The sequence below is a fragment of the Pristiophorus japonicus genome, unplaced genomic scaffold (assembly GCF_044704955.1).
Source record: "Pristiophorus japonicus isolate sPriJap1 unplaced genomic scaffold, sPriJap1.hap1 HAP1_SCAFFOLD_1639, whole genome shotgun sequence".
Taxonomy (NCBI): Eukaryota; Metazoa; Chordata; class Chondrichthyes; family Pristiophoridae; genus Pristiophorus; species Pristiophorus japonicus.
This window is the reverse complement of record NW_027251320.1, coordinates 8,991-32,885: the sequence shown is the minus strand read 5'-3', so window position 1 is coordinate 32,885 and position 23,895 is coordinate 8,991. Positions and strand designations below refer to the sequence as shown.

General features: G+C 43.8%; 1 protein-coding gene across 1 annotated transcript in view; it reads right to left on the bottom strand.

The window, feature by feature from the left end:
• Positions 1 to 23,275, bottom strand: part of LOC139243241 (trinucleotide repeat-containing gene 6A protein-like) — a 42,138-nt gene extending 18,863 nt beyond the window's left edge. Inside the window, exons 1-3 of the mRNA XM_070870733.1 lie at positions 23,100 to 23,275; positions 17,553 to 17,643; positions 15,063 to 15,084 (exon numbers count right to left, since the gene is read on the bottom strand). Coding sequence (XP_070726834.1) covers positions 15,063 to 15,084; positions 17,553 to 17,643; positions 23,100 to 23,275 — 289 coding nt within the window. The remainder of the gene's footprint in view (positions 1 to 15,062; positions 15,085 to 17,552; positions 17,644 to 23,099) is intronic.
• Positions 23,276 to 23,895: the final 620 nt, after the last annotated feature.

Below are 23,895 nucleotides of genomic sequence, written 5' to 3'. Positions count from 1 at the left end.
CCGAGAGCAGGCAATCACTTGTACTTCACCAAGCACAACTTTCAAATTACTAGAGCTCCAAACTGCCACGTTAGCTCAGAATGAAGCTTTGTTGCTTTACATTATCTGCATAAAATACTCCAAACATAAGCAGAGTTAACATCACTATAAAGGGGTCAAAGGAAGGTTACAATAATTCACAGAACAGCCAAGATCCATCCCCCATAATGATCAACGGAACTGTTAATATTTCTTGAGATTCTGTGGTTGTACATCACCTTCACAAAGGCCCCATTTACAACGATTTGGCTGGACTCCACCAAACCACTGAAAATATATCTGGGTGGGAATTAATCAGACCTCAGCTTCCTTAAAAGATTCTAATGATTAGCAGGAAAGTTGGTTTTTATTCTGTCCTCCCTCACATACACACCAGTCCTGACCAGAATATCATTGCAAACAACTTACCCACAGGTGTAAAACGTCAATACTTTAAAAAGACTTTCGTACCAAGATATCCAATAGGGAATTCAATAGAAACATCTTTACCTAGAGTGTGGTGAGAATGTGGAAGTCGCTACCACAGGGAGTGGTTGAAGCAAATAGTATAGATGCATCATTTAAGGGGAGGCTGGATAAGCAGGAGGGTAAGGGAATAGAGGGGTTATGCTGATAGAGTTAGATGAGGGAAGACGGGAGGAGGCTCAAGTAGAGCATAAACACCGGCATGGACTGGTTGGGACAAATGGCCTGTTTCTGTGCTGCATATTCTATGTAACACCTAGGATACCATAAAACGGAGTTCCAAACTATGGTGTCAGTGAGGGACCAAGCAGTGGCCAGCACTTCCAGAAAGCAGGGAGGAGGAGGAAAATGGGATGTCACCCCTTGCCTCTTCAAAGATGCCAGTTTCAAAGCACCACTGACCCAGAGTGACTGAGGAAGAGTTTGGCTAACCTCTTAGGCAAAGATGCTCAATAGTGGAGAAATCTGAAATGGCATAGGGAAGAACATTTTTAAACACTGAATGTACTCTGAGGATATTCTCACTCATCTGTCTTTCCCCACCCTGCCCACATGCCCCCACCCCCCAAAAAAAATAAACAGGCACTAGCCCCAGACAGGATGGGTGAAAAGTGATCTGCTCTCAGGGGAATCACAAACTTGTAGCACTGCCAAGACAGACATCACTGGAATCATAGGAACAGAGCACAAACCTGGCACTGTTGAAGTCAACATTGACTCCCAGCATTCCACATCATAAAGAGCATTTGCACGGAATAGAATGGAGTGCAAGACATCATGAGCGCCACTGGACTCCATTAATTTGGACGTATACCACACAAAATAGATCGCACGACAACAATTCAAACTGAACAAGATGGCATCATTATGTGAAGGACCTTGTGAAGGTCAGCAGAACCCAGAAATTGAATTACTGCCTTAAACTGAAGCAATTGTTATGCATGAAAGTGTATATAGCTTTAGAAAAATAATGTACTCAGCATGACAGAGTCTGACAGCAGAGAAATGGCAAGAGGATGGTTTTGTATGAGTGAAGGAAAATGGGATCACATAACCAGCACTACAGTAATAAGAGTTTTCCAGAGAACAATACGACTGGTTCCTTAAGGAACTGCAACCCATAGCTCATCATGATTCTACATAAATACAATTATTCTCCAGCACTCCACCCCTCCAAAAAGTATTTCCAGCCCCTCAAGAAAACAGTTGAATTCTGCTTTGCTCCTCCAAGAGAAACAACGTTTCTTCCAGCTGGGTTTCCCATTTGAAATCTCAATGCCTCGCCGGTCTGCTCCACAAGCTATTTTACAAGTTACAGAAGCCTCATTCCAGACTCTGCCACAATTCCCAGAGCCACAATCACCCAGACTGGGCGAGCCCAGAGGAAGGCCATCACACTCCCACCACGTCCTTCAGCATCTTTGCTTTCAGTACCGTGACACTACCAAAAGTTCAACAAGATGAAGAGTGTGTGCTGGAACTGTATCCAACAGCAGCTGGCATCTTGGAACAACAGAGGATGATCGCATGACTTGGTTTTTGCTCAGTGGGTAGCACTCCCACCCGAGTCAGATAGTTGTGGGTTCAAGTCCCACTCCAGAGACTTGAACAATAAAAAATTTAGACTGACACTCCAGTGCAGTACTGAGGGAGTGCTGCAGTGTTGGAAGTGCTGTCTTTCGGAGGAGACTAAACCAAGGCACCATCTGCCCTCTCAGGTGGACATAAAAGATCCCATGGCACTATTTCGAAGAAGAGCAAGGGAGTTCTCGCTGGTGTCCTGACCAATATTTATCCCTCAATCAACACCACGAAGACAGATTATCTGGTCATTATCACATTGCTGTTTGTGGAATCTTGCTGTGTGCAAATTGGCTGCCGCGTTTCCTACATTATAACAGTGACTACATTTCAGAAGTACTTCGTTGGATGTAAAGCACTCTGCGACGTCCGGTGGTCGCGAAAGGCGCTATAAGTGAAAGTCTTTTTTTTCTTTCTGAAACTTGTTCTTATCTCAAGCTTCTGACTCTTTATGGAGGTACGGTTCCCCAAACACCAATTGCCTGCTGGAACTTGCTCAAACTGGTCATCGCTTATACATATCCCTCAACAGCTATTCTCCCATGGTGTCAATCACAACCAATCCAAAAACTATCCTCACCCAACATTGTAACAGGAGCTGAATCCAGAGAGAATTCAGGGGCAGCTCTGTCAATTGCAAAGCTCCTGCCTTCACCCCAGTTGAGATCACCTAACTCAACACTGAGCAAGCACTGACCCCATGGGGGACCTTCCTGGTGTGGGTGGCTCCGCCAGTGACCAACAGTTTATCCAGTGATTAGCGGAGCCACCCAGTACAAATTTAATGAGGCCTAACATTTTGAAGTTAAATGCCCCATTTAATTTCCCCAGCAATTTTGCCAGTGTTTTGAGAGGGAAGGATTTTGGTGAACAAAAAACAGACCCTAAGGTTTTACACATACAACATATCGTTAGGCACAGCAGCATTGTGCCACACCTAAATGGTCTCAAACACCTTGGTTTAATGCATTATGAAGTGCTGTTCACGGTACTTTAGTATACATCACATAAAATATACTTAGATATTCAGATATCGGACTACTGATCCATACCAAGAATCAATTCTTGCTGAATTCCGAGCAATTAATCATTTCTCTGAAGAGAAATCTTGACCACGCAGTTCAAAATCAATTTCACGGCAATCAGCAGTTATCAACATAACCAGTGCCAAATCCAAAGATCAAGAAGCAAACCCATTAAAACTGGCCACTAAATACAGATACAAAGTCAACTTCATCCTTCTATGATGAAAAAAAATCACAAGAGTTTGATAGAAACAGGTCACTAGTTTTAAATAACACATCATGTAACGTGAAAACATTGTTTCCACAATCTTTCTTGCCTATTTGTTAAATGTGAAGACACTGCCTCCTTGGCCTCCATAAACCTTTACTGTAAAAAGGGGATCATTGCAGTGTAGCAATCCAGCTTTACAATGCTTAGGGCTTCATCACACCTCCCAACTTTACAGTTACATTATGCTCCACACGAGTCTCCTCCCACCCTATTAACATATCCTTCAATTCCTTTCTCCCTCATGTACTTATCCAGCTTCCCCTTTAAATGCCTCAAACACTCCGTGGTAGCGAGTTCCACATTCTCACCACTCTCTGGGTAAAGAAGTATCTCCTGAATTCTTTAATAGATTTCTAAATGACTACCTTATATTTATGGCCTCTAGTTTTGGTCTCCCCACAAGTGGAAACATCTTCTCTACGTCTACCCGATCAAACCCCTTCATTATTTCAAAGACCTCCATCAGGTCACCCCTCAGCCTTCTCTATTCTAGAGAAAAGAGACCCAGCCTGTGCAGCATTTGATAAGCATAAAATATCAGTTCTGGGATCATCCTTGGAAATTGTTTTTGCACCTTCTCTAATGCCTTTACATCCTTAATTCACCTTTGAGAGAATTTCTGGGAAATGTATATCGCAGGTACCCCTTGGGGAATTTCCACCTGATCGACCACTGTAACTTCTGCGAAAACCAGAGAGGTGCCCTTCACCATCCCCCCGGCTGCGGCTGGATTTGACTCCCAAGTCCCAGAGGATGGAAAGGTCAGTGCCTGAGCCATTGCCCCACCAATTTCCCAGAGTTTGCTTTTCCTGTAGCCGTTTAATACTCCAATTACATCTCCCTTCCAATTGTTTCCTTTGACTGTGGAGCTTGCGCCCGTCTGATCTTTCCTCATTCCATTTTTAACTTGGGTCAGCATTGCACTGCTCCTCCGCACATTTTCTAATGCTTTTAGTGTTATGTTGACCATTCCTGAAGTAATGATCATGTGCTTGGTTTGCTTTCTTCTCTCCCTACCCCCTCCCTCCAAACACAACCCAAATGGAGGAAGTGGAGCCAACTGCAATGTCTATAACTACTAGCATTTATAAAACGCCTTAACTTCATGTACATGGTGGTAGCTTCCTGCAATTTTCAGTTATCAACCGATGTAAATAGTAACAGCCAGAGGGTAAAATAAAATATAGGATGTAAACTATGCATTTCATATAAACCACTAAAATGGAGCTCTGAACAATGTCATTGCGATGCACACTAACACAGATTCACAAAGTGAGCTGCCTTGCAGTAGTGACTTTTGTAGGTAAATATGGCAGTTATTTTGTGCAAAAACAAAAAGACATGTTCATCTGTTTTAGTGTTGGTTGAAGGAGGAATGTTGGTCAGGATACAGAGGGAAATCCTACTCTTTTCTGATAAAGCTCTAGGATCTTACATGTTCATTTAGGCACATGGATCCCAAGTCAACATCTCAACAATGGCACCTCGGACAAGGCAGCACTCCACAGAAACGTTTGCCTAGTTTATACATTCAAGGACTGGAGTGGGGCTTAAATTCATAACCTTCTGACCCATGAGTACTAACTACCAACTGAGCCAAACTAACCCAGCAATTTTCTCAAAGTTGGATCATGGGTAACTGTGTTTAAAACATGGAGTTTATCTCTAAGATTGCTTAGTGTCAGAAGATGACCCTGAGGGGGTACTTCATGTACAAGAGCTCATTAGTGAGAGCCAGAAACAATGTTGTATTAAAAGTTTTAGAGAGGGGGGGGGGGGGGGGGGGGGGTTATGCAATTTAACAACATTTTCACTGCCAGCAGAGAACAACTAAAAACATGATTAACAGAGGGAAGATAGATTATGAAAGTAAACGAGCATGAAATATAAAAACAGATAATAAGAGTTTCTACATGCACATAAAAAGCAAAAGAGTGCCTAAAGTAAATGTTGGTCCCCTGGAGGATGAGACTGGGGAATTAATAATGGAGAACAGGGAAATGGCAGAGACATTGAACAAATATTTTGTATCGGTCTTTACGATAGAAGACACGAAGAACGTCCCAATAGTGGATAATCAAGGGGCAATGGGGAGGGAGGAACTTAATACAATCACTATCACTAATGAAGTAGTACTTGGTAAAATAATGGGACTTAAGGCAGACAAGTCCCCTGGACCTGATGGCTTACATCCCAGGGTCTTAAAAGAAGTGGCTGCAAAGATAGTGGATGCATTGTTTGCAATCTACCAAAATTCCCTGGAGTCTGGGGAGGTCCCAGCAGATTGTAACGCCCCTATTTAAAAAAGGAGGCAGACAAAAAGCATGAAACTATAGACCAGTTAGCTCAACATCTGTCACTGGGAAAATGCTGCAGTCCATTATTAAGGAAGCAGTCACGGGATATTTGGAAAAGCATGATTCAACCAAACTGAGTCAGCATGGTTTTATGAAAGAGAAATCATGTTTGACAAATTTGCTGGAGTTCTTTGAGGATGTAACGAACAGGGTGGATAAGAGGGAACTAGTGGATGTGCTGTATTTGGATTTCCAGAGGGCATTTGATAAGGTGCCACATAAGAGGTTACTGCACAAGATAAAAGCTCACGGGGTTGGGGGTAATATATTAGCATGGATAGAGGATTGGGTAACTAACAGAAAAGAGAGATTCGGGATAAATGGGTCATTTTCCGGTTGGCAAACAGTGACTAGTGGGGTGCCGCAGGGATCGGTGCTGGGTCCTCAACTTTTTACAATCTATATTAATGACTTGGATGAAGGGCCGAGTGTAATGTAGCCAAGTTTGCTGATGATACAAAGATGGGTGGGAAAGCAAATTTTGAGGAGGACACAAAAAATCTGCAAAGGGATATAGACAGACTAAGTGAGTGGGCAAACATTTGGCAGATGGAGTATAATGTGAGAAAATGTGAGGTTATCCACTTTGGCAAAAATAATAGAAAAGCAAATTATAATTTAAATGGAGAACAATTGCAAAGTGCTGCAGTACAGAGGGACCTGGGGGTCCTTGTTCATAAAACACAAAAAGTTAGTATGCAGGTACAGCAAGTAATCAGGAAGGCAAATGGAATGTTGGCCTTTATTGCAAGGAGGAGAGCATATAAAAGCAGAGAAGTCCTGCTACAACTGTACAGGGTATTGGTGAGGCCACACCTGGAGTACTGCATACAGTTTTGGGCTCCATATTTAAGGAAGGATATAACTGCATTGGAGGCTGTTCAGAGAAGGTTCACTAGGTTGATTCCGGAGATGAGGGGGATGACTTATGAGGATACGTTGAGCAGGTTGGGCCTATACACATTGAAGTTCAGAAGAATAAGAGGTGATCTTATTGAAACATAAGATAATGAGGAGACTCGACAAGATGAGGAGGAATTTCTTCTCTCAGAGGGTTGTAAATCTGTGGAATTCTCTGCACCAGAGAGCTGTGGAGGCTGGGTCATTGAATATATTTAAGGTGGAGATAGACACATTTTTGAGCGATAAGGGAGTAAAGTGTTATGGGGAGCAGGCAGGGAAGTGGAACGGAGACCATGATCAGATCAGCCATGGTCTTATTGAATGGCGGAGCAGGCTCGAGGGGTCAAATGGCCTTCTGATCTTCAGGGACCAATTATAATGTATGGCTCACTGTCACTACACCATCCCTTTCTAACCTCACCACCTTTACAATGTGCTCTGAAGCCCTGATTCAATTGCCATTACTGGTTCCAGAGAGCCTCATGTCGGCGTCAGACAGCACTTTTGTAAAATAAATATTCAATCTAAAATACTTAACAAAAACCCGGCACTGGCAACATTAACCAAAATCTCAACGGAGCAGCACCTTAAGGCAGCTTGTGGTTCAATGAGAAACGGAAATTAAGTTCTTTCAAGAAACAGACAGGATCAGGCCATTACCTAAGTTGTGGGGTAATACAACATTCACCCAACAGTCCTCAAACCACACAGTAACAAAAATATTGGTTCAGAAATTAATGAAGACAGGAATAAGGATAGACAATACCCAGCTTCACACAGTTGCTCTGAACTCCCCATTAAGGAAATCAGTTACCATATTGAACGTTTTTCAGGAAGACCCAGCTCCCGAGACAGCCAACCCAAAGAATAGTGCAGTACTGCCATGTTACCTCTACAGATGAAACTTGAGATGGGGGCTGCAGAGCTAGGCCCAGTGGCTTGCAACAATCAATAGCCCACACTTTAAAACCACTGGTGCACCAGTACACTGCAGATCTTAAAAACCTGAATCTTCAATCGTGTTTGGATCCAATTATAGCTGCAATTCTCACTGGCCTGCCAGTCAGCTCAATCTCACTCTCATTGTCACTGTGTGCTGTTAAATGTGCCAGTCTTGGTCCAGCAAACCTGTGCTCAGAGTATTCCATGTCCTGAACTTGCTGCAGGTATGTATTTTTGCAATAGGGTACGCAAAAAGATTAAAAACGACTGGTAGCACGTGTCAGGATTGGAGACAATGACACTGACTGCAACATTTCAATCTTCCCTGCCCCCTTATATGCCACAATAGAGGGTCTAGCAAAGCCTTCCTACAGCAATAACCGTTAAAGAGAAAAGATAAATGCAAAAAAAAACAAAGAAAATGGAACTCAGGATGTGTCTGAAAGGAAAGGGATATTATGCAAAAAATTAAAACCACAGAATGAAGGAAACTGAAATGGTTGCAAAACAAACATTTTTACTGGCCATTAAATTCATGAGGTTTTTCTGAAAGTTTTCCCTCAAGTTCATGGATTTAACCTCTCAGAGAAAGCCAGCAGTATCTTTGGGTGCCCCCTGACCATCTTCAATTTAAAATAAACTGTTCTCAGCAATGGAACAAGAGGCTATGCTCTTGGTGCTATGTTACTACACCACAAATACTGAACTCTTTGTGGTCACACCACATATTCTGAGACATTGAGGTACTGCTGTACTGGCAAACTCTACCGAGCAAAACATTTCCTTCCTAGGTCATTCCCCCCAACATTCTCGTCAACCAGTCATTAACAGTCGTGCTATCCTTGCAGTAACCCAAGCACTTACACCGAGGAGCGAATACTTTCCAGCATAAAATACCAAGCTGGTTGGAAGTCAAAGTGCCACAAGCTTATGTAAAAGTGTATAGCATAAACATGTCTAAAACCTCGGTATAAATACAATGTAGGCCTTTAGATGAAATCATAAATCACAGGTGGCAGCGTCGAGTGTAATGCCACTGCCTGGTGCAGCAGCTTATGCGAGACCTGTGCCATCTGAGACTAGGTGCTGTGTCATTCATTCACTAGTCTGGGGATTGAGCCCAAGATTTTGCTCATCTGTGCAGCTCAGTACCATGCAGGTGCTGCCTTTAATCACTTTTTTTAATATAAAAAAAAGAACAGGCGAAGTTAAGGACAGTGGCAGCATGGATACAAAATTTGCTAAGTGACAGCAAACAGTGAGTAGTGGTGAACGGTTGTTTCAGGAGGTATACAGTGGAGTCCCCCAGGGGTCGATTCTAGGACCACTGCTTTTCTTGATATATATTAATGACATGGACTTGAGCAGAATTTCAAAATTTGCAGATGACACAAAACTTGGAAATATAGTGAACAGTGAGGAGGATAGTGATAGAAGACAGACAGGCTGTTGGAATAGGTGAACACATGGCAAGATGAAATTTAATGCAGAAAAGTGCGATATGTTACATTTAGCTGTAAGAAGGAGGAGAAGCAATATAAACTAAAGGGTACAATCCTAAAGAGGGTGCATGAACAGAGAGACCTGGGGGTATATGTGCACAAATCGTTGAAGGTAGCAGGGCAGGTTGAGAAAGTGATTTAAAAAAACACATACGGGATACTGGGCTTCATAAATAGAGGCAGAGAGTACAAGGAAGTTATGAAGAACCTTTATGAAACACTGATTCGGCCTCAACTGGAGTATTGTGTCCAATTCTGGGCACCGCGTTAGGAAGGATGTGAAGTCCTGAGTGGCAGTGCAAAAAAGATATACAAGAATGGTTCCAGGGATGAGGGACTTCAGTTATGTGGAGAGACTGGAGAAGCTGGGGTTGTTCTCCTGAGAGCAGGGAAGGTTGAGAGGAGATTTGATACAGGTGTTCAAAATCCTGAGGAGTCTGGACAGAGTAGAGAGAGAGAGAGAGAGAGAGACTGTTCCCATTGGCAGAAGGGTTGAAAACGATTTAAGGTGATTGGCAGAAGAACCAAAGGTGACATGAAAATCTGTTTTACGGATCGAATGGTTAGGATCTGAAATGCACGGCCTGAAAGGGTGGTGGAGGCAGATTCAAACGTGGCGTTCAAAAAGGAGTTGGACAAGTACCAGAAGGAAAAGAATTAGCAGGATCACGGGGAAAGGGCGGGGGAGTGGGATTGGCCAAAGTGCTCTTGCAGAGAGCTGACACGGGCTCAACGGGCTGAATGGCCTCCTTCTATGCTGCAACTATTCTATGATAAGAATCAGAGGGCAAGTAATCAGGCTATCGTTTCATGTTCAGCCATGAACTCATTGAATGGTGGTGCAGGCTAGAAGGGCTGAATGGCCTGCTCCTGCACCTATTTTCTATGTTTCTATCCATCGAGCAGTTTAAGAGTTGCACTGCCAAAGCATGGTAACTGCCCAACTCCTCACGTAAACTTGTAATGAGTTACAACACTTGAAACTTGTGCAGGTACTCAGTTCCTGATCTGAAATGGCTGTCCTCAGGTACGCTGAAGAATAGAAAGACTTGCATTTATATAGTGCCTTTCATGACCACCAGACATCTCAAAGCACTTTCCAGCCAATTAAATACTTTTGAAGTGTAGTCACTGTTGTAACGTAGGAAACGTGGCAGTCAATTTGCAGACAGCAAGCTCCCACAAACAGCAATGTGATAATGATCAGATAATCTGTTTTAGTGATGTTCATCGAGGGATAAATATTGGCCCCAGGACACCTGTAACAGTGCAGAGGGACTCAGTCACCCTCGGGGGAAAAGGAATCAGCGAGAGTCCCGGCTTCTGATGACTATCCACTAATCCCTGTGTGTTTGTGGATGGCTGATGAGGGCAGGATCAAACACAGTTGCAATGCCCTCTGAATGAATAGCCTCCCAACACTTACTGAATGGGCTCACACAGGATAATTGGCTATGTGGGGAAGACAGCAGAGAGATAGCAGAATTCACAGAACCATACCTAGAACAAGTCAGCACCGTCGAGCGGGGGGGGGGGGGGGGGGAATGTGGGAGAGATAGCATACATAGCTTATTCACATTCCAACCCCTTAGTACACGATGCATTCTCGAGAATTATATTTGAGACATACAACTAAATCAGATCATTAAAAAAAGCTTTAGCAGTGAAAATGGAGGAGGTGGTGGTGGTGAGGGGAGGGTGAAGAGCAAGACCACCACCGTACTCCATTATGCACAAGTCATAAAAACAGATGCTCGCATTTCATATCGAGCAGCATTGAAGGCTGCTGTCAGAAACATCTGAAGGCTTGGCCTTTTTTTCTGAGGGTGTTATACACACACACGTCTTGCCTGCTCGGTATTTAGCTCTGTTAATTTCCTGTTGAGACACCATCTGTGCCACCTAACCAGAACATGATAGCAAGAACAACCAATTGCATTACCCATGGTTGTGACACACGCGTCAGTTCAGTACACCATGTAAAATAAATCCAGCAATCAATAACCACCGCAGTGGGCAGTGCAGCGACTTGTGTAACCGCTCCCTCAGTCCAGCTGCCACCAAAACCACTAGAACGGCAACAGTCAAGCCCTTAATTTTATAGGGCTTTCCCAGCAGCATATAATAGTCAGTAATCAGGAAAGAACGCTTGTTCTCACCGCCTGATCTTTTAAAGAGCTTCTGACAATGTTAATGGCTCCAATAGCCCTAAACCAGAGATCAAGAGCTTCAGGAAAGTAGGAAAGGAAGACGAGAAGCGCAACACCAGCGTGCTCCATTGTGCACACGTCAGCATTCCATCTTTAGGAAAGGCTGGTACAGAGCTTGAGCAGTTTTTATTTAAGTACATAAAGCGGAGCAAGTTAAACTGAAGTGACCACAGACTACACAATCCAGCTTGCAAACTAGAATCATTCTTGCACTGAAAGAAAACTACTTAGCTAAAATTTAAAGAAGTGCTTGTTCTCAGTTTCCGTTTCCCCTCCTGGATGGGGGGTGGGGGTTGGGGGGAGGCCGAATGTTTCACAAAAATACCTTCCACTTGGACACCCACAGTGAGCGATACTCTTCTCTCTCTCCACCCACCCTCCTCTGGAAGAAACACTGGTAATGCCTCCTCGAATATCAGTTAGTGCAAACAATTTTGTGAGGAATAACAATTTCTCGAAGAGACTTAGCAGAGGAGGCAGCAAACATGCACAAGACTCGTCCTGTGCCATCGTCCAGTCTTTTGTACCAAATTAGTTCAAAAGCAGGGAAGAGGGGGCAGGCTCTGAGCATAGGCACAGAGGATATTAACTACATTTTCACAACAGTCCTGCAGCAGCTATTGGAATACCAGCCAAAAGAGTTACAAACTTGTGAGCTGAGGCCCTGAATACAACAACATAAGAATTAGGAGCAGGAGTAGGCCATATGGCACCTCAAGCATACTCCACCATTCAATATTATGGCTGATCTTCAGCCTCAACACCTTCCCGTCAGATTCCCATATCACCTGATTCCCCAAGAGTCTAAAAATCGATCCATCTCAGCCTTGAATATACTCAACGATTCAGCATCCACAGCCCTCTGGAACAGAGAATTCCGAAGATTCACAACCTTCTGAGTGAAGAAATTTTTCCTCATCTCAGTCTTAAAATGGCTGACGCCTTATCCCGAGACTATGCCACTTAGTTCTAGACTCAGCCAGGGGAAACAGCCTCTCAGCATCTACCCTGTCAATCCCCCTCAGAATCTTAGCTGTTTCAACTAGATCACCTCTCATTCTTCTAAATGCCAGAGAGCATAGGCCCAATCTACTCAACCTCTAAGACAACCCTCTCACCCCAGGAATGTTAACAAGTTACTTGATTTGGGTGGGGAGAGAGGAGGGAGAGAAACATATCAGCAAAACCTGACCTGGTTCTCTGAAACCCATCTAAGCAGAACTACTACCTGGGGTGGCATCATTGAATGACTATTAGCAGCAAGAACACTGGCTCATTTTTCCCTCCCGAGCCCAGATGGGCTGAAGCCAATTGTGGGCTTGCCCGAGATTGGCTAACCCAGACGACGAGGAATCGAGCCTGGGAATTTGGGTGTCTGTATGGCTCAATATCTCTCAGGGTTCGAGACACAAAGCCATTGTGGGCACTCTATTCAGTTACATTTTAACCAGCAGCTTAATGCTGAGGAGCCATGAAAGGTGCAAGGGATTTGTAAGAGAGAGAGAGCATATCTAGGTGGTCAGTCAGTGGGAAGATGGTTTTAAAATCATCCTACAAGTCAGATAAATACCTGTAATGTCATTGTCCCTAGAGACCATTATCTTCATAAGGGCCATGCAATCAGATGAACTGCATTTAGGGTTAGGGTGAAATACAGTATTGAGGTAGTGAAGCAACATTGAGCAGGTACAATTGCCTGCTTAAATGTAAACTGTGATTACATTTCTCTACCAATACCCACATCAATTGCTCAGCTAATAAGTGGAAGACTAAAAATACATTTGAGTGTTTCATATTATTGCCTGAACTCGCCCACGTTCATAACAAAAGGACATACTCACTAAATCACATGTGTACAGTAGCTTGGCTGGAGTACATTTTTGGAATTGAAAGCAAGATAATAAAACACTCTGTGTCTACAGAAAGCCAGTATCAAGCAACGTGTCGTAATGACTTCCACTGAAGATCATATTCTAATCAACACCCACACCACATACCTACAGGGATCAATCAGGTACATAGCACTCACCATGCTCACCGCCATCCAGTGCCATCAAGATTGCTTTTTTTTTTTAAAAACTTACATCTGCCTAGCTAGACATTTTGAAAGTAAATTACTCAAAACTCATTTATAGTTGCTCTACGTGAGTGGTTTATTCACTGTTCGGATCCCTGCAGACAGACTGACTCCAGCTTCAAAGTAAGCCAAGCAAATAGGACTAGGGAACACATTTAAATTAACAAAAAGCACATTTAAAACAATTTAGCCAGGAGAATTTCTTTGTTCAAAAAGGTAATACATGTTTGGAATAACTTCTGGTAGGTAGTAGATATAAAAATATTTGAGGTTCAAAATACAGTTGGGTATTATAATGGGCGAGTTGGAAAACTACAGGGGTCAACCTCAATGGGCGTACCTGGGTATTGGGGGGGGGGGGGGGGCGGGCCAGGGTACGCGAAGGGTGCGCCAAGATACGCGAGGGGCCTTTTATGTTCACCACAATCAGTAGGCTGGCTCTTCAATGGTCACTCCACATGCCACAGTGATCCAGATGGTCCCAAATTTGATCCCCAGTCAGTGCTGAGTTACCTGAATGACCCTGAAGTGCGGTAGAACACATATGGTTTCAGTGTCACCAGGCCAATGGGGAGGGAGGAAAAGATTCCTGCTACTGATCTAGTAAAGACAGAATCAGACATTGCTGTGATTGACCTGGTGAAGCAGCCCATTGACCTTCATCGTCAATGAAGAATGACCACTTGGGACAGCCAACAGCATGTTTTCCCAGGTTCAGCTGGCTACAGATTGGCTACCAGGTCACTATAAAGTCGAGCCCCACTGTAATCAATGGAACCACTGCAGCACACACACATGGCTCCTCCGTGTCAGAGACACATTTGCAGCAGCCTGAAGGCAAGCACAGCTGGCATAATGGGGTAAATGGTTTAGCATTTTTAAGAAAATGTTATGGCAGAATTGGTTTTCTCTGAATACACAATACAGAAGGTGGGGAGGGGCGCTTTGAACAAAAAGTTATTGGAAGTTATAAAAGCAAACTTGCACCGAAATCCTTCACCAGCAGGTTACTCAGTGAAGAAAATAAACCAATCACTGCTCAGTGCTGAGCACACTGTACAGAGGTATAACTTCAATTAACACATTCTGCAGTCTTTTCACTTGGAGCCAGCAGATTCCATGCACAGATTATGAGCACTATAGTCTTCAGAATTTTTTTTTTTTTTAAGTCTAGTTGTATTAGAGAAGGTATTCCCACCAGTAGATTATATTGACTGGCTGGTGTGCAACGGCCACCACGCGTTAAAACAATCCACGCACGGGCATCTTCCACATTTCAGGATGTAGTTCGGGATCCGGAATATGATTGAAACACCTGTGAACTCATCCATTTTCCGCGTGGAAGGAAGTCATCCTCGTTTCGAGGGACTGCCTCTGGCGATGATACTGACTGATCACAGCAGTCAGAGCCTTAAAGGTAAAACATTGGCCCACAATCTCCTTTTCTGCTACCCTCCAATTTACTGTTATCTCCCTATTCCCTCCTCTCAGCACTGACAGCAAACATGGAACCAGCACATTGAAACTTGCTGCGAACCGTAATACTGCGAAGTGAAAGCATTCCCCACTGATGCAGGCACGGTTTGCCCTATTTAGTCAGAAAACTACGCTACATGGCAACACTAGCAGGGAGACACAGTAACAACCCACCAGGAAACATACAATAACTGAGCAACACAAGTCACCTTACCTTTGTTTTTTTGTTCAATTGCCTGCAACAAAAAAAAAAGGGAAAGTCTGTCAGTTTAAGAAGCTTTCACCTAAAATCACGAAAGCAGCTGCATAAATGGTTTACGCCGTAATGCGGAAAACGTCCGATTAAATTTTTTAAATCAGGGAAACTGACTCTGCACTGTTTAAAAACTCATGCTCCGCAACCAGCTGGTACATCAGAACAGTTAGAGAGACAGGCTTTCACAATAGTACGTTTTCAGCAAAGGCAGAGAGATTTAATATTACAGAAGGGTAGCCTGCAGTACAGATGAGCAGGTCTCCCTTCGTCAGATGCATTCCCACCCATGTAAATTGGGGAGCTGATGGCACTACGCAAATGTGGGTCTATGAATGTGCTGAATTAAGGGAGATACAATAAACGGTGGGGAACTAGTCCCTGATACCACCAATACAGCAACTAGGTCTCATTCCACAACAGGACCCAGCACCACAGGCAGCCAAAGATCACTGTCTTTAGAGGAACTGTTAGAGAAGCTATGCGAGACTATGCTCTTGTACGGAGTACTCCATTTTGTAGTTAAATGGCAGGATCTGGAACATATCCAAAATCAAATCAGACCTTCAATGCCCCTTCATGGCTGGTACAAGCTGAAGTCAAAAGGTAATGTTCTGCTCTTCCGTAGTTCTGACCTACTGATAGATAAATCCGTCAACTATCAGACAAGGAGTGCTTCTATCCTTTCCCATAGATAGAAGGAGACAAACAGTTTATGCTGTATGTCTTGAAGCCCACTATAGACGTAGAGTCAGCTGTGGCTCAGTGGGTAGCACACTCGCCTAAGTCAGAAGGTCGTGGGTTCAAGTCCCCCTCCAGGAATTTGAGCACATAAATCTAGGCTGACACTCAGTGCAGTGCTGAGGGAGTGCCGCACTGTCAGAGATGCCGTCTTTCGGATGAGATGTTAAACCTCTCTCAAGTGGACGTAAAAGATTCCGTGGCACTATTTCGAAGAAGAGCAGGGGAGTTATCCCCGGTGTCCTGGACAATATTTATCCCGCAATCAAGATAATAAAAGCAGATAATCTGGTCATTATAACATTGCTGTTTGTGGGAGTTTGCCGTGGACAAGTTGGCTGCCGCATTTCCCACATTACAACAGTGACTACGCTCCAAAAGTACTTCATTGGCTGTAAAGCACTTGAGATGTCCGGTGGTCATGAAAGGCGCTATAGAAATGAAAGTCTTTCTTTTTTTTTTTAGATGAGTGATGGCTCTGGAGCTTTCACCCACTAATACCAAGACACCAAATCCTTTGAATGCTGAGCTACAAGTGACACTTCAAAAGTACTTCACTGGCTGTACAGCACTTTGGGATGTCCCGAGATTGTGAAAGGTGCTATGTAAATCTTTGGTAGTTAATGTAAGCCAAGGGTAAAGGTCACAGTAGAGGTATGACTTGAGACCAGGAGCTGAGGATTTAATAATGGACCAATGTAACGCTAAGCTGGAGGAGATTGCAAGTTGTCCGGCCTGTGACTGAGCTCAGCGACTAACACAAAATTGTCCACAGCCTTTGCAACGCCGCGTGTGTTGTCTCATAAGAACCATAAGAAATAGGAGCAGGAGTAGGCAATTTGGTCTCTCGAGCCTGCTCTGCCATTCAATAAGATCATGGCTGATCTAATCCTGGCCTCAACTCCACTTCCCCGTCCGTTCCCCATAACCCTTGACTCCCTTATCATTCAAAAAGTCTTGAGTATAGTTTCCTCTATCGAAAAGCAAATCTATAAGTAGAAGTCTCTACATCTAGAACTCTCATTCCTAGTAGAGACAGCCGCTCCAAGCTTAATTCTAACATATCGAACAGGAACAATAAAAATTGAATAAAAGCGCCTCAAATGCGAGTGAGTTAGTGGCGTTTGTATGGGTATGTGGCAAAGCATTGGATGTTTTGGTAAAGAGGCATCTATAATGTGTGGCACACCTTACTAAGGTAAATAGCTCATTTGGAAGATTGCCCGTTAAATTGTAGTGTATTGCGTGTTAATTAAAAAGATCTTCCAGGTGCATGGACAAGAATCCTTTGTTTCGTCAAATCATTTCCCTCCAAAAGGTACTGATTACATTGAGTGTCCTATAGATATAGATCTTCACACTTAGATGGGGTTATTAATTGGTTGCGTTAGGGTCCTTTCCTATTAGGGGGCAAGTACCATATACCCTACAAAGCAGAACGTGTGTATTCTGTTACTCTATATTCAACCACTACCTGAGAAAGCATCAAAATTCTTCTACAACTTAAAATAGCTTTTGAGAAGTACTGAATATTCCATGTGAAAAACTTCAAAGTTTTCCAAGAGATTACTCCAAGGCAGGCAGCTGCATCCTTCACTGCCTTTCCCACATTTAAACACTTGTATTTTGTATAGTCCTGAACGTGTTCTAGACAAAGGGATAATCTCATTTTATTATGTTGCTCCCCAGAGAGCAGCAGACAGTAAATACCTTCTTCAGAGCGGCTTCCTTTTTCTTCTTGTCGTCTTTTCTCTTTTTCCTTTCTTCCATCAACTGTTCTTCCTTTTCTTGCACTCTATCCCTTCAAAACAAAAACAACAGGATTCAGCGCACACGGTCTCGACCAAGATGCATTTTCTGTTTACTGCTGGGAACGACAGACCTGGTCTGACATAACTGGAAAATAGGAAAAGCTCTGTGTAATCTACTTACAGGATTACCCTTATTTTAACCTTTCAATTACTAGCTTATTAAAAGCTGTGTCTATGTGCAACAGGGCAGGAGGCTTGCTTTAGTCTTGTGGTAGTCGCCTCCACTTCAATCCACTTTTAAAAACAAGTTGTTCAAGGTACCTCAATTTTACAAAGTGCTTCTGAATCTCCCAAGTCATTAGAATGGAAACATTTGTAAACATCTACACATGTGCACACATCTAACCAAATCGCTCTCACCTAGTATGTATGTACAGACGGACACATACTGAGGGCTACCACAGTGCTTGGTTTTAGTGTCACTAAAATAAAATAGTCTAACGGATGACTGTCCCATTCCAGCAGGGGTCACAATTGCAATAAATAATCACTGGGGTGTGGGAGACCTCCCCCACAGTTCCCTGGTCCAGTAACACTTGTACTGACAAGCTCAAGACTTTTGAGAAAAGCTGCAATTCCAACTTGACTTTTCCCCACCATTCTAAAGCAGATCTTGCCCAGACTAACGTGTTCCATGCTTTTAGGATCCAGAGAATATCCTCATTTATTTTTTTGCCAATTGCAACTGCCTTGTCACTGGCTGCAACTAATACAAGCCTGCCAATTCCCCTTGTTCCAGCTGTAGCAGAAAACCTTTTTCATGGGTCGTAAAAGCTGCCACTGGATTTGCCACGGCCACGTTTGCATGGTGCCTGCAGAATGGCGCCAGGCAGCTATGGAAACAAAGGCACCAACAGGTCAATTGCCCACCAAAAACAGTCGCTGAAACATAAAAGTGCTCTGTGAAACCAAGGTGAAGTGGAAAGGCCCAGTGCCAAAAGTGTGCAATAAAGCACACATTACATTAGAAGTTTTCAGACTACGTTAAACAACCCAAAAATAATTTTATAAACAACTTAAATATATTTTTATAAACAGAAGATATTGATCCTTATGTTTATAGTGGTTGAAGGAAGTTTATTGAATTGTACCTTATTAGTAAATGCAATTAAGGGAGATGCTTGGTGTACAGCACTCCAGAACGACTGGTTGGAAGCGATATTGAAACAGTCATTTAGGAAGAGACTCGTCCCACCAACCTTCCACCCACCCACACTAATATTTCGAGTTCCACTTCAGCAACGTCACAATTGGAAATACAGGACTGTGGCCAACAATGCTCATTCACATCACTGCAGGGAAAGGGGAATTCCACACTAAGGCCCCAAGTTTCCACACGCTACAAAACGGGCGCCCCTCCGAGCTGGGCGCCGTTTTTCGCGCCGGAAAAAAAACGCGCGATTCTGGAGCGCCCTGCAGCTCCATGTCTGCTTGGCGCGGCGCCCAGGGGGGCGGAGCCGACCACTCGCGCCGGTTTTGTAAGTGGGAGGGGGCGGGTACCATTTAAATTAGTTTTTTTCCTGCCGGCAACCCTGCGCGTGCGCGTTGGAGCGTTCGCGCAGTGTGAAGGAAACATTGGCACTCGGCCATTTTTGTAGTTCTTTGTAGCTGTTTAATTTTAGAACATTTTTTAATAAAAGCACATTGCCATCAGCACATCAGCACTGAGGCTTCTTGCAGCAGTGAGAAGGCTGCAGAAAGCCTCAGAAAGTTGAGGCAGTCGTTTCCCGACGCCCTTCCCCCTCCCCCCCCCTGCCGTTGGGAAATGGCTGCTGAACTTGTGAGGCTTCCTGCAGCCTTCTTATTGTCTCCCCGCCCCCGCCGTCGGGAACGGCTTCCTCCTCCCCCCCCCCCATGTATGGGGTACTGAAGTTGAATGTTCAGCCATGAACTCATTGAATGGCGGTGCAGGCTAGAAGGGCCGAATGGCCTACTCCTGCACCTATTTTCTATGTTTCCATGCCGTCGGGAACGAACGGCTTCCTCCTCCCTCCCCCCCCCCCCCCCCCCCCACGCGGGAACGGCTGCCTCAACTTGAGGCTTCCGGCAGCATTTACACAGGTAGGAAGATGGTTTATTTAATCTTTTCTTTGCTTATAAATTTTTATTCAGGTTGGATTTATTTGTATAATATTTGTATAAGTATAAATAAGGATTTATTAGAGAATTTAATGACTTCCCTTCCCCCCACCCCCCTCGTTCCCGACGCCTAATGTGTAACCTGCGCCTGATTTTTTAATGTGTAGACAAGGTTTTTTCAGTTCTACAAAAATCTTCACTTGCTCCATTCTAAGTTAGTTTGGAGTAAGTTTTCACTGTGGAAACTTTGAAATCAGGCGTCAATGGCCGGACACGCCCCCTTTTGAAGAAAAAATTCTGTTCCAAAGTGAAACTGTTCTAACTGACTAGAACTGCAGAAAAAAAAATGTGGAGAATTGCGATTTCTAAGATAGTCCGTTCTCCACCAGTTGCTCCTAAAAAATCAGGTGCAAATCATGTGGAAACTTGGGCCCTAAATGTCAGTTTCCTGCTATCTTGAAGCATAAAATAAAGGCAACAAGGGAATGACACACACCAGTGAACGTATAGAGGCATTTCCTTTCATAGTGTCAGCTTGGCTCCACTGGTCGCACTTTCACCTGCAATGCAAGGTTGAAGGTAGCATTCCTACTCCAGGATTTGAGCAAATTACTGACATTGCACTGCAGTACTGAGGGAGTGCTGCATTGTCAGAGACATTAAACTGATCTCGGGTAGTGTAGGTGGCTGCAACACATCCCATGGCACCACTCCAGATAATTAGAGCTCAGGATGGCCATGCAAACCATTTTAATCCATGCATCCAGAAAGATCCTAAAGCACAAACCATGGTAGTATCCAAACTGTTTCTTCAATGAATCCAAGGTTTTTGCTTTCATTACTCTTGTCCAAAAGTCTATTCCTTACAGATCACATTGTGGGAAGAACATCCTGATCAGTTCTAAAATTAATCTTCACTAGATTGAACCCATGTCCCCTTGTCCTACTCTCAAAGCAATTCTGAATTCACTGTTTTCTATTTGCTTAACTACCTTAGATTCTCCAACCTTTCATTGGGGTCTCCCGAGTCCAGGAATGATCTTTGAGGCTATTCTTTGTACTGCGGAGACCAGAACTGGATGAAGCATTCAAGGTCCAGTTTGACCACAGTACGATACAGTTTGATCATGACTTGCTCGCACCCGTTTTGCCGATGTAGTTCAACATTTACCAGCTTTGCTGACGGCTGTTGTGTACTGGGTAAACTCAACTTAAGTCTAACCAAGACTCTCAGGTCCCTGTTGATTGCATCCTTACCTATTTCAACACAAATGATGGAGTACTGCCTCGTCTATTGTTCCATCCTATGTGTAACACTTTATACTTGCCTGCATTAAGTTCCATCCGCCCACTTACATATTTTGTCCAACTAATTCTGAAATGAGGATGAAAAGCAGCGAGTTCTCTGTCTTCTGACCAGCATTCGTCCCTCAACCAACACCAGCAAAAACAGTTCACCTGCTCATTCATTAGTTTGTGGCTCCATGCTGCGTATATATTGGCGACTGGGTTTGCCTGTGCAACAGTGAAAGCACTGCAAAAGTAATTCAATGGCTGTAAATTGCTTTCAAATACTTCTCTCTCCCTCACCCAGGTGCAATAATGATTTGTAAAGTAATGTCCCTTCGAAGCTTAATTTGTAATTCAGTTTACTGGAGACGGGCAGATCAGATGGTCTACGAGTTTTCATCTGGGTGCTAGTCAGAGCAACACCGCTGGCCTAAGTCCTCCAGGAAGAGATCCCCAGCTAGGATTACCATTCCAGATCACTCTGCAGTGACCCCAATAGAAAGTGTGCACTTGTGGGTTCCAGACAGACACTGTCGACCTCAGTGATCTGCTCTAGGGATAGCAAAGACATCTGGGTGTACACTGAGGACATGATTGGGGCCAGATGTGGTAACTCCTATGGTAAAATAGCCTTCACAACATCCAATGCCTAGACCACAAGTGATAGCATAAATATGTAACCACAAACATCCTTTCACTGGATATCCCAAAATTTTGGAGAAAGCAGGCAGGATATTAGTCAAGCACACACTTGCAGTGCCATTCCTTAATCGCATCGCATGCACGTCAATCACAATATAACCCAAGGGTACACTAACAGCACTGATTAGTGTCTGCACAAAACCAGTTTCTGCTTCACATCAACCCTAAAGCTAAATCCAGAGCCAAACATCAGGAGTGAAACAAACTAAACTCCATTACCAGGTTGGTCTCTGATTCAGGCTGCATTTACACTATCAGTGTGAAATGAAACCACTTGGCACCAACAGTAGTGTTGTAGTGTAAATGTACTCAACTGCTGAGTAACCCCATCGAGACTCTGAGAATCAACTCCTGCCGATACCACAGCAATCCTTTTTGAAAGTTACGTGCATTAACTGGGAATACATTCCACACAATTCAAAAATCGCAGAGAAATGTTAACAGGTTTTAAAAGGCAGCTTAATTTTACACATAGCACGAAGGTTACTGCCAAGTCAATGATATGTGAAGAAAAACCTTTACTCATAAGGAGCACGACGCGAGATCCCAAATATTACAGGAAACACAAAAATAGGAAATCTGAGGCACGTGTTTTAAGACTTGGTACAATGCATATCGACCCATGCAAATCCCTTTCGATAAAAATTCACAATTGAAAGGTGCACATCACAGAATAATGGGAGGAAATTTCCTCCATGCTCATCCTTCACCCCAACACAAGGACTAAACCCTGATGCAGGGAAACTTGCAACATTATGAGCACTGAAATCATATAATGCATATCAAGAAACCACCAGTTGGTCAATGAACAGACATTTTTAAAGTCAGGGTACATTGTTAGATTTGAGTGAAGCGCAGGTTAAGAAGAAAATGCCTGTTCAGTATCAAAATACACTGAACAAGAGACATTTTGAAATGAATAAATTAAAATCAATTGTACGGTAGAAGAACATTAAAACTGCTCCTAGAACCAAGTCATAAAACAGAACAAAACGCTTGGCAAGCTAAAACTGCGCCTATTTGACATTGTAGGTGTGACCAGCGCAATGACTGCTGGACCTATGGAGTACACTGAAATACTCCACAGAGTCTTCTGCCACTGGAAAGTGCACTGGTACTCAAAGCTCACTGGAGGCCCGGACTGGCAGAAATGTTACAGCTGCATTACAATACCACACAGCCCACAAGTCCAAACCACTTGCCTTTGGGGATCACTTCGATGCATACTATGGAGCCTTGTACGCCACATACAAGATTCATATCAATGTTCCCATTAATCTGCAATCATCACATGCTGCCGACACGAACACACCTTGGAGGTGCGAATTCTGATTTTACCCACCAATGGGGCCACAAGGCCAAAAGTTGCCCGAACCAAACCTCCAGGTACATAAAATTCAAACAAGGCAAACCCCGAGCAAAGAATCGAATTGCAAACAGAACTCTGTTGCTGGGCTTCATGGTCTGTGCTTCCAGACCACACGTGGTCCATGGGTTTGGACACCTCACGTAGAAGTAATTGAACGAATTGAGTAATGCCCAGATCACCATTCCCAAAAAAAGACATCTTCACCCAACACACAAAGTGCAACATCCCCACTGACACCTGGGAGTTCCTGGCCAAAGACCGCCCTAAATGGAGGAAGTGCATCTGGGATGGCGCTGAGCACCTCGAGTCCCATTGCCGAGAGCATGCAGAAATCAAGTGCGGGCAGCGGAAAGAGCGTGCGGTAACCAGACTCCCCACCCACCCTTTCCCTCAACCATTATCTATTCCGTCTGTGACAGGACCGTGGTTCTCGTATTGGACTGTTCAGCCACCTAAGGATTCATTTTAAGAGTGGAAGCAAGAGTGGGAGGAAGTCTTCCTCGATTCCGAGGGACTGCCTATGATGATGATGACAACACAAAAGCAAAATACTGTGGATGCTGGAATCTGAAATAAAAACAGAATATGCTGGAAATCTCAGCGGGACAGCCAGCGCCTGTCGAGAGAAAAACAGAGTGAATGTTTCGGGTCGATCTGAAACATTAACTCTGTTGTTCTCTCCAAAGTTGCTGCCTAACCCGCTGAGATTTCCAGTATTCTCTGTTTTTATTATGAGACACTTCTCATTCTGTTTTGCCCTTCTCCTCCTCCCCCTCCACCCCACAAATAAAAATCCATAACC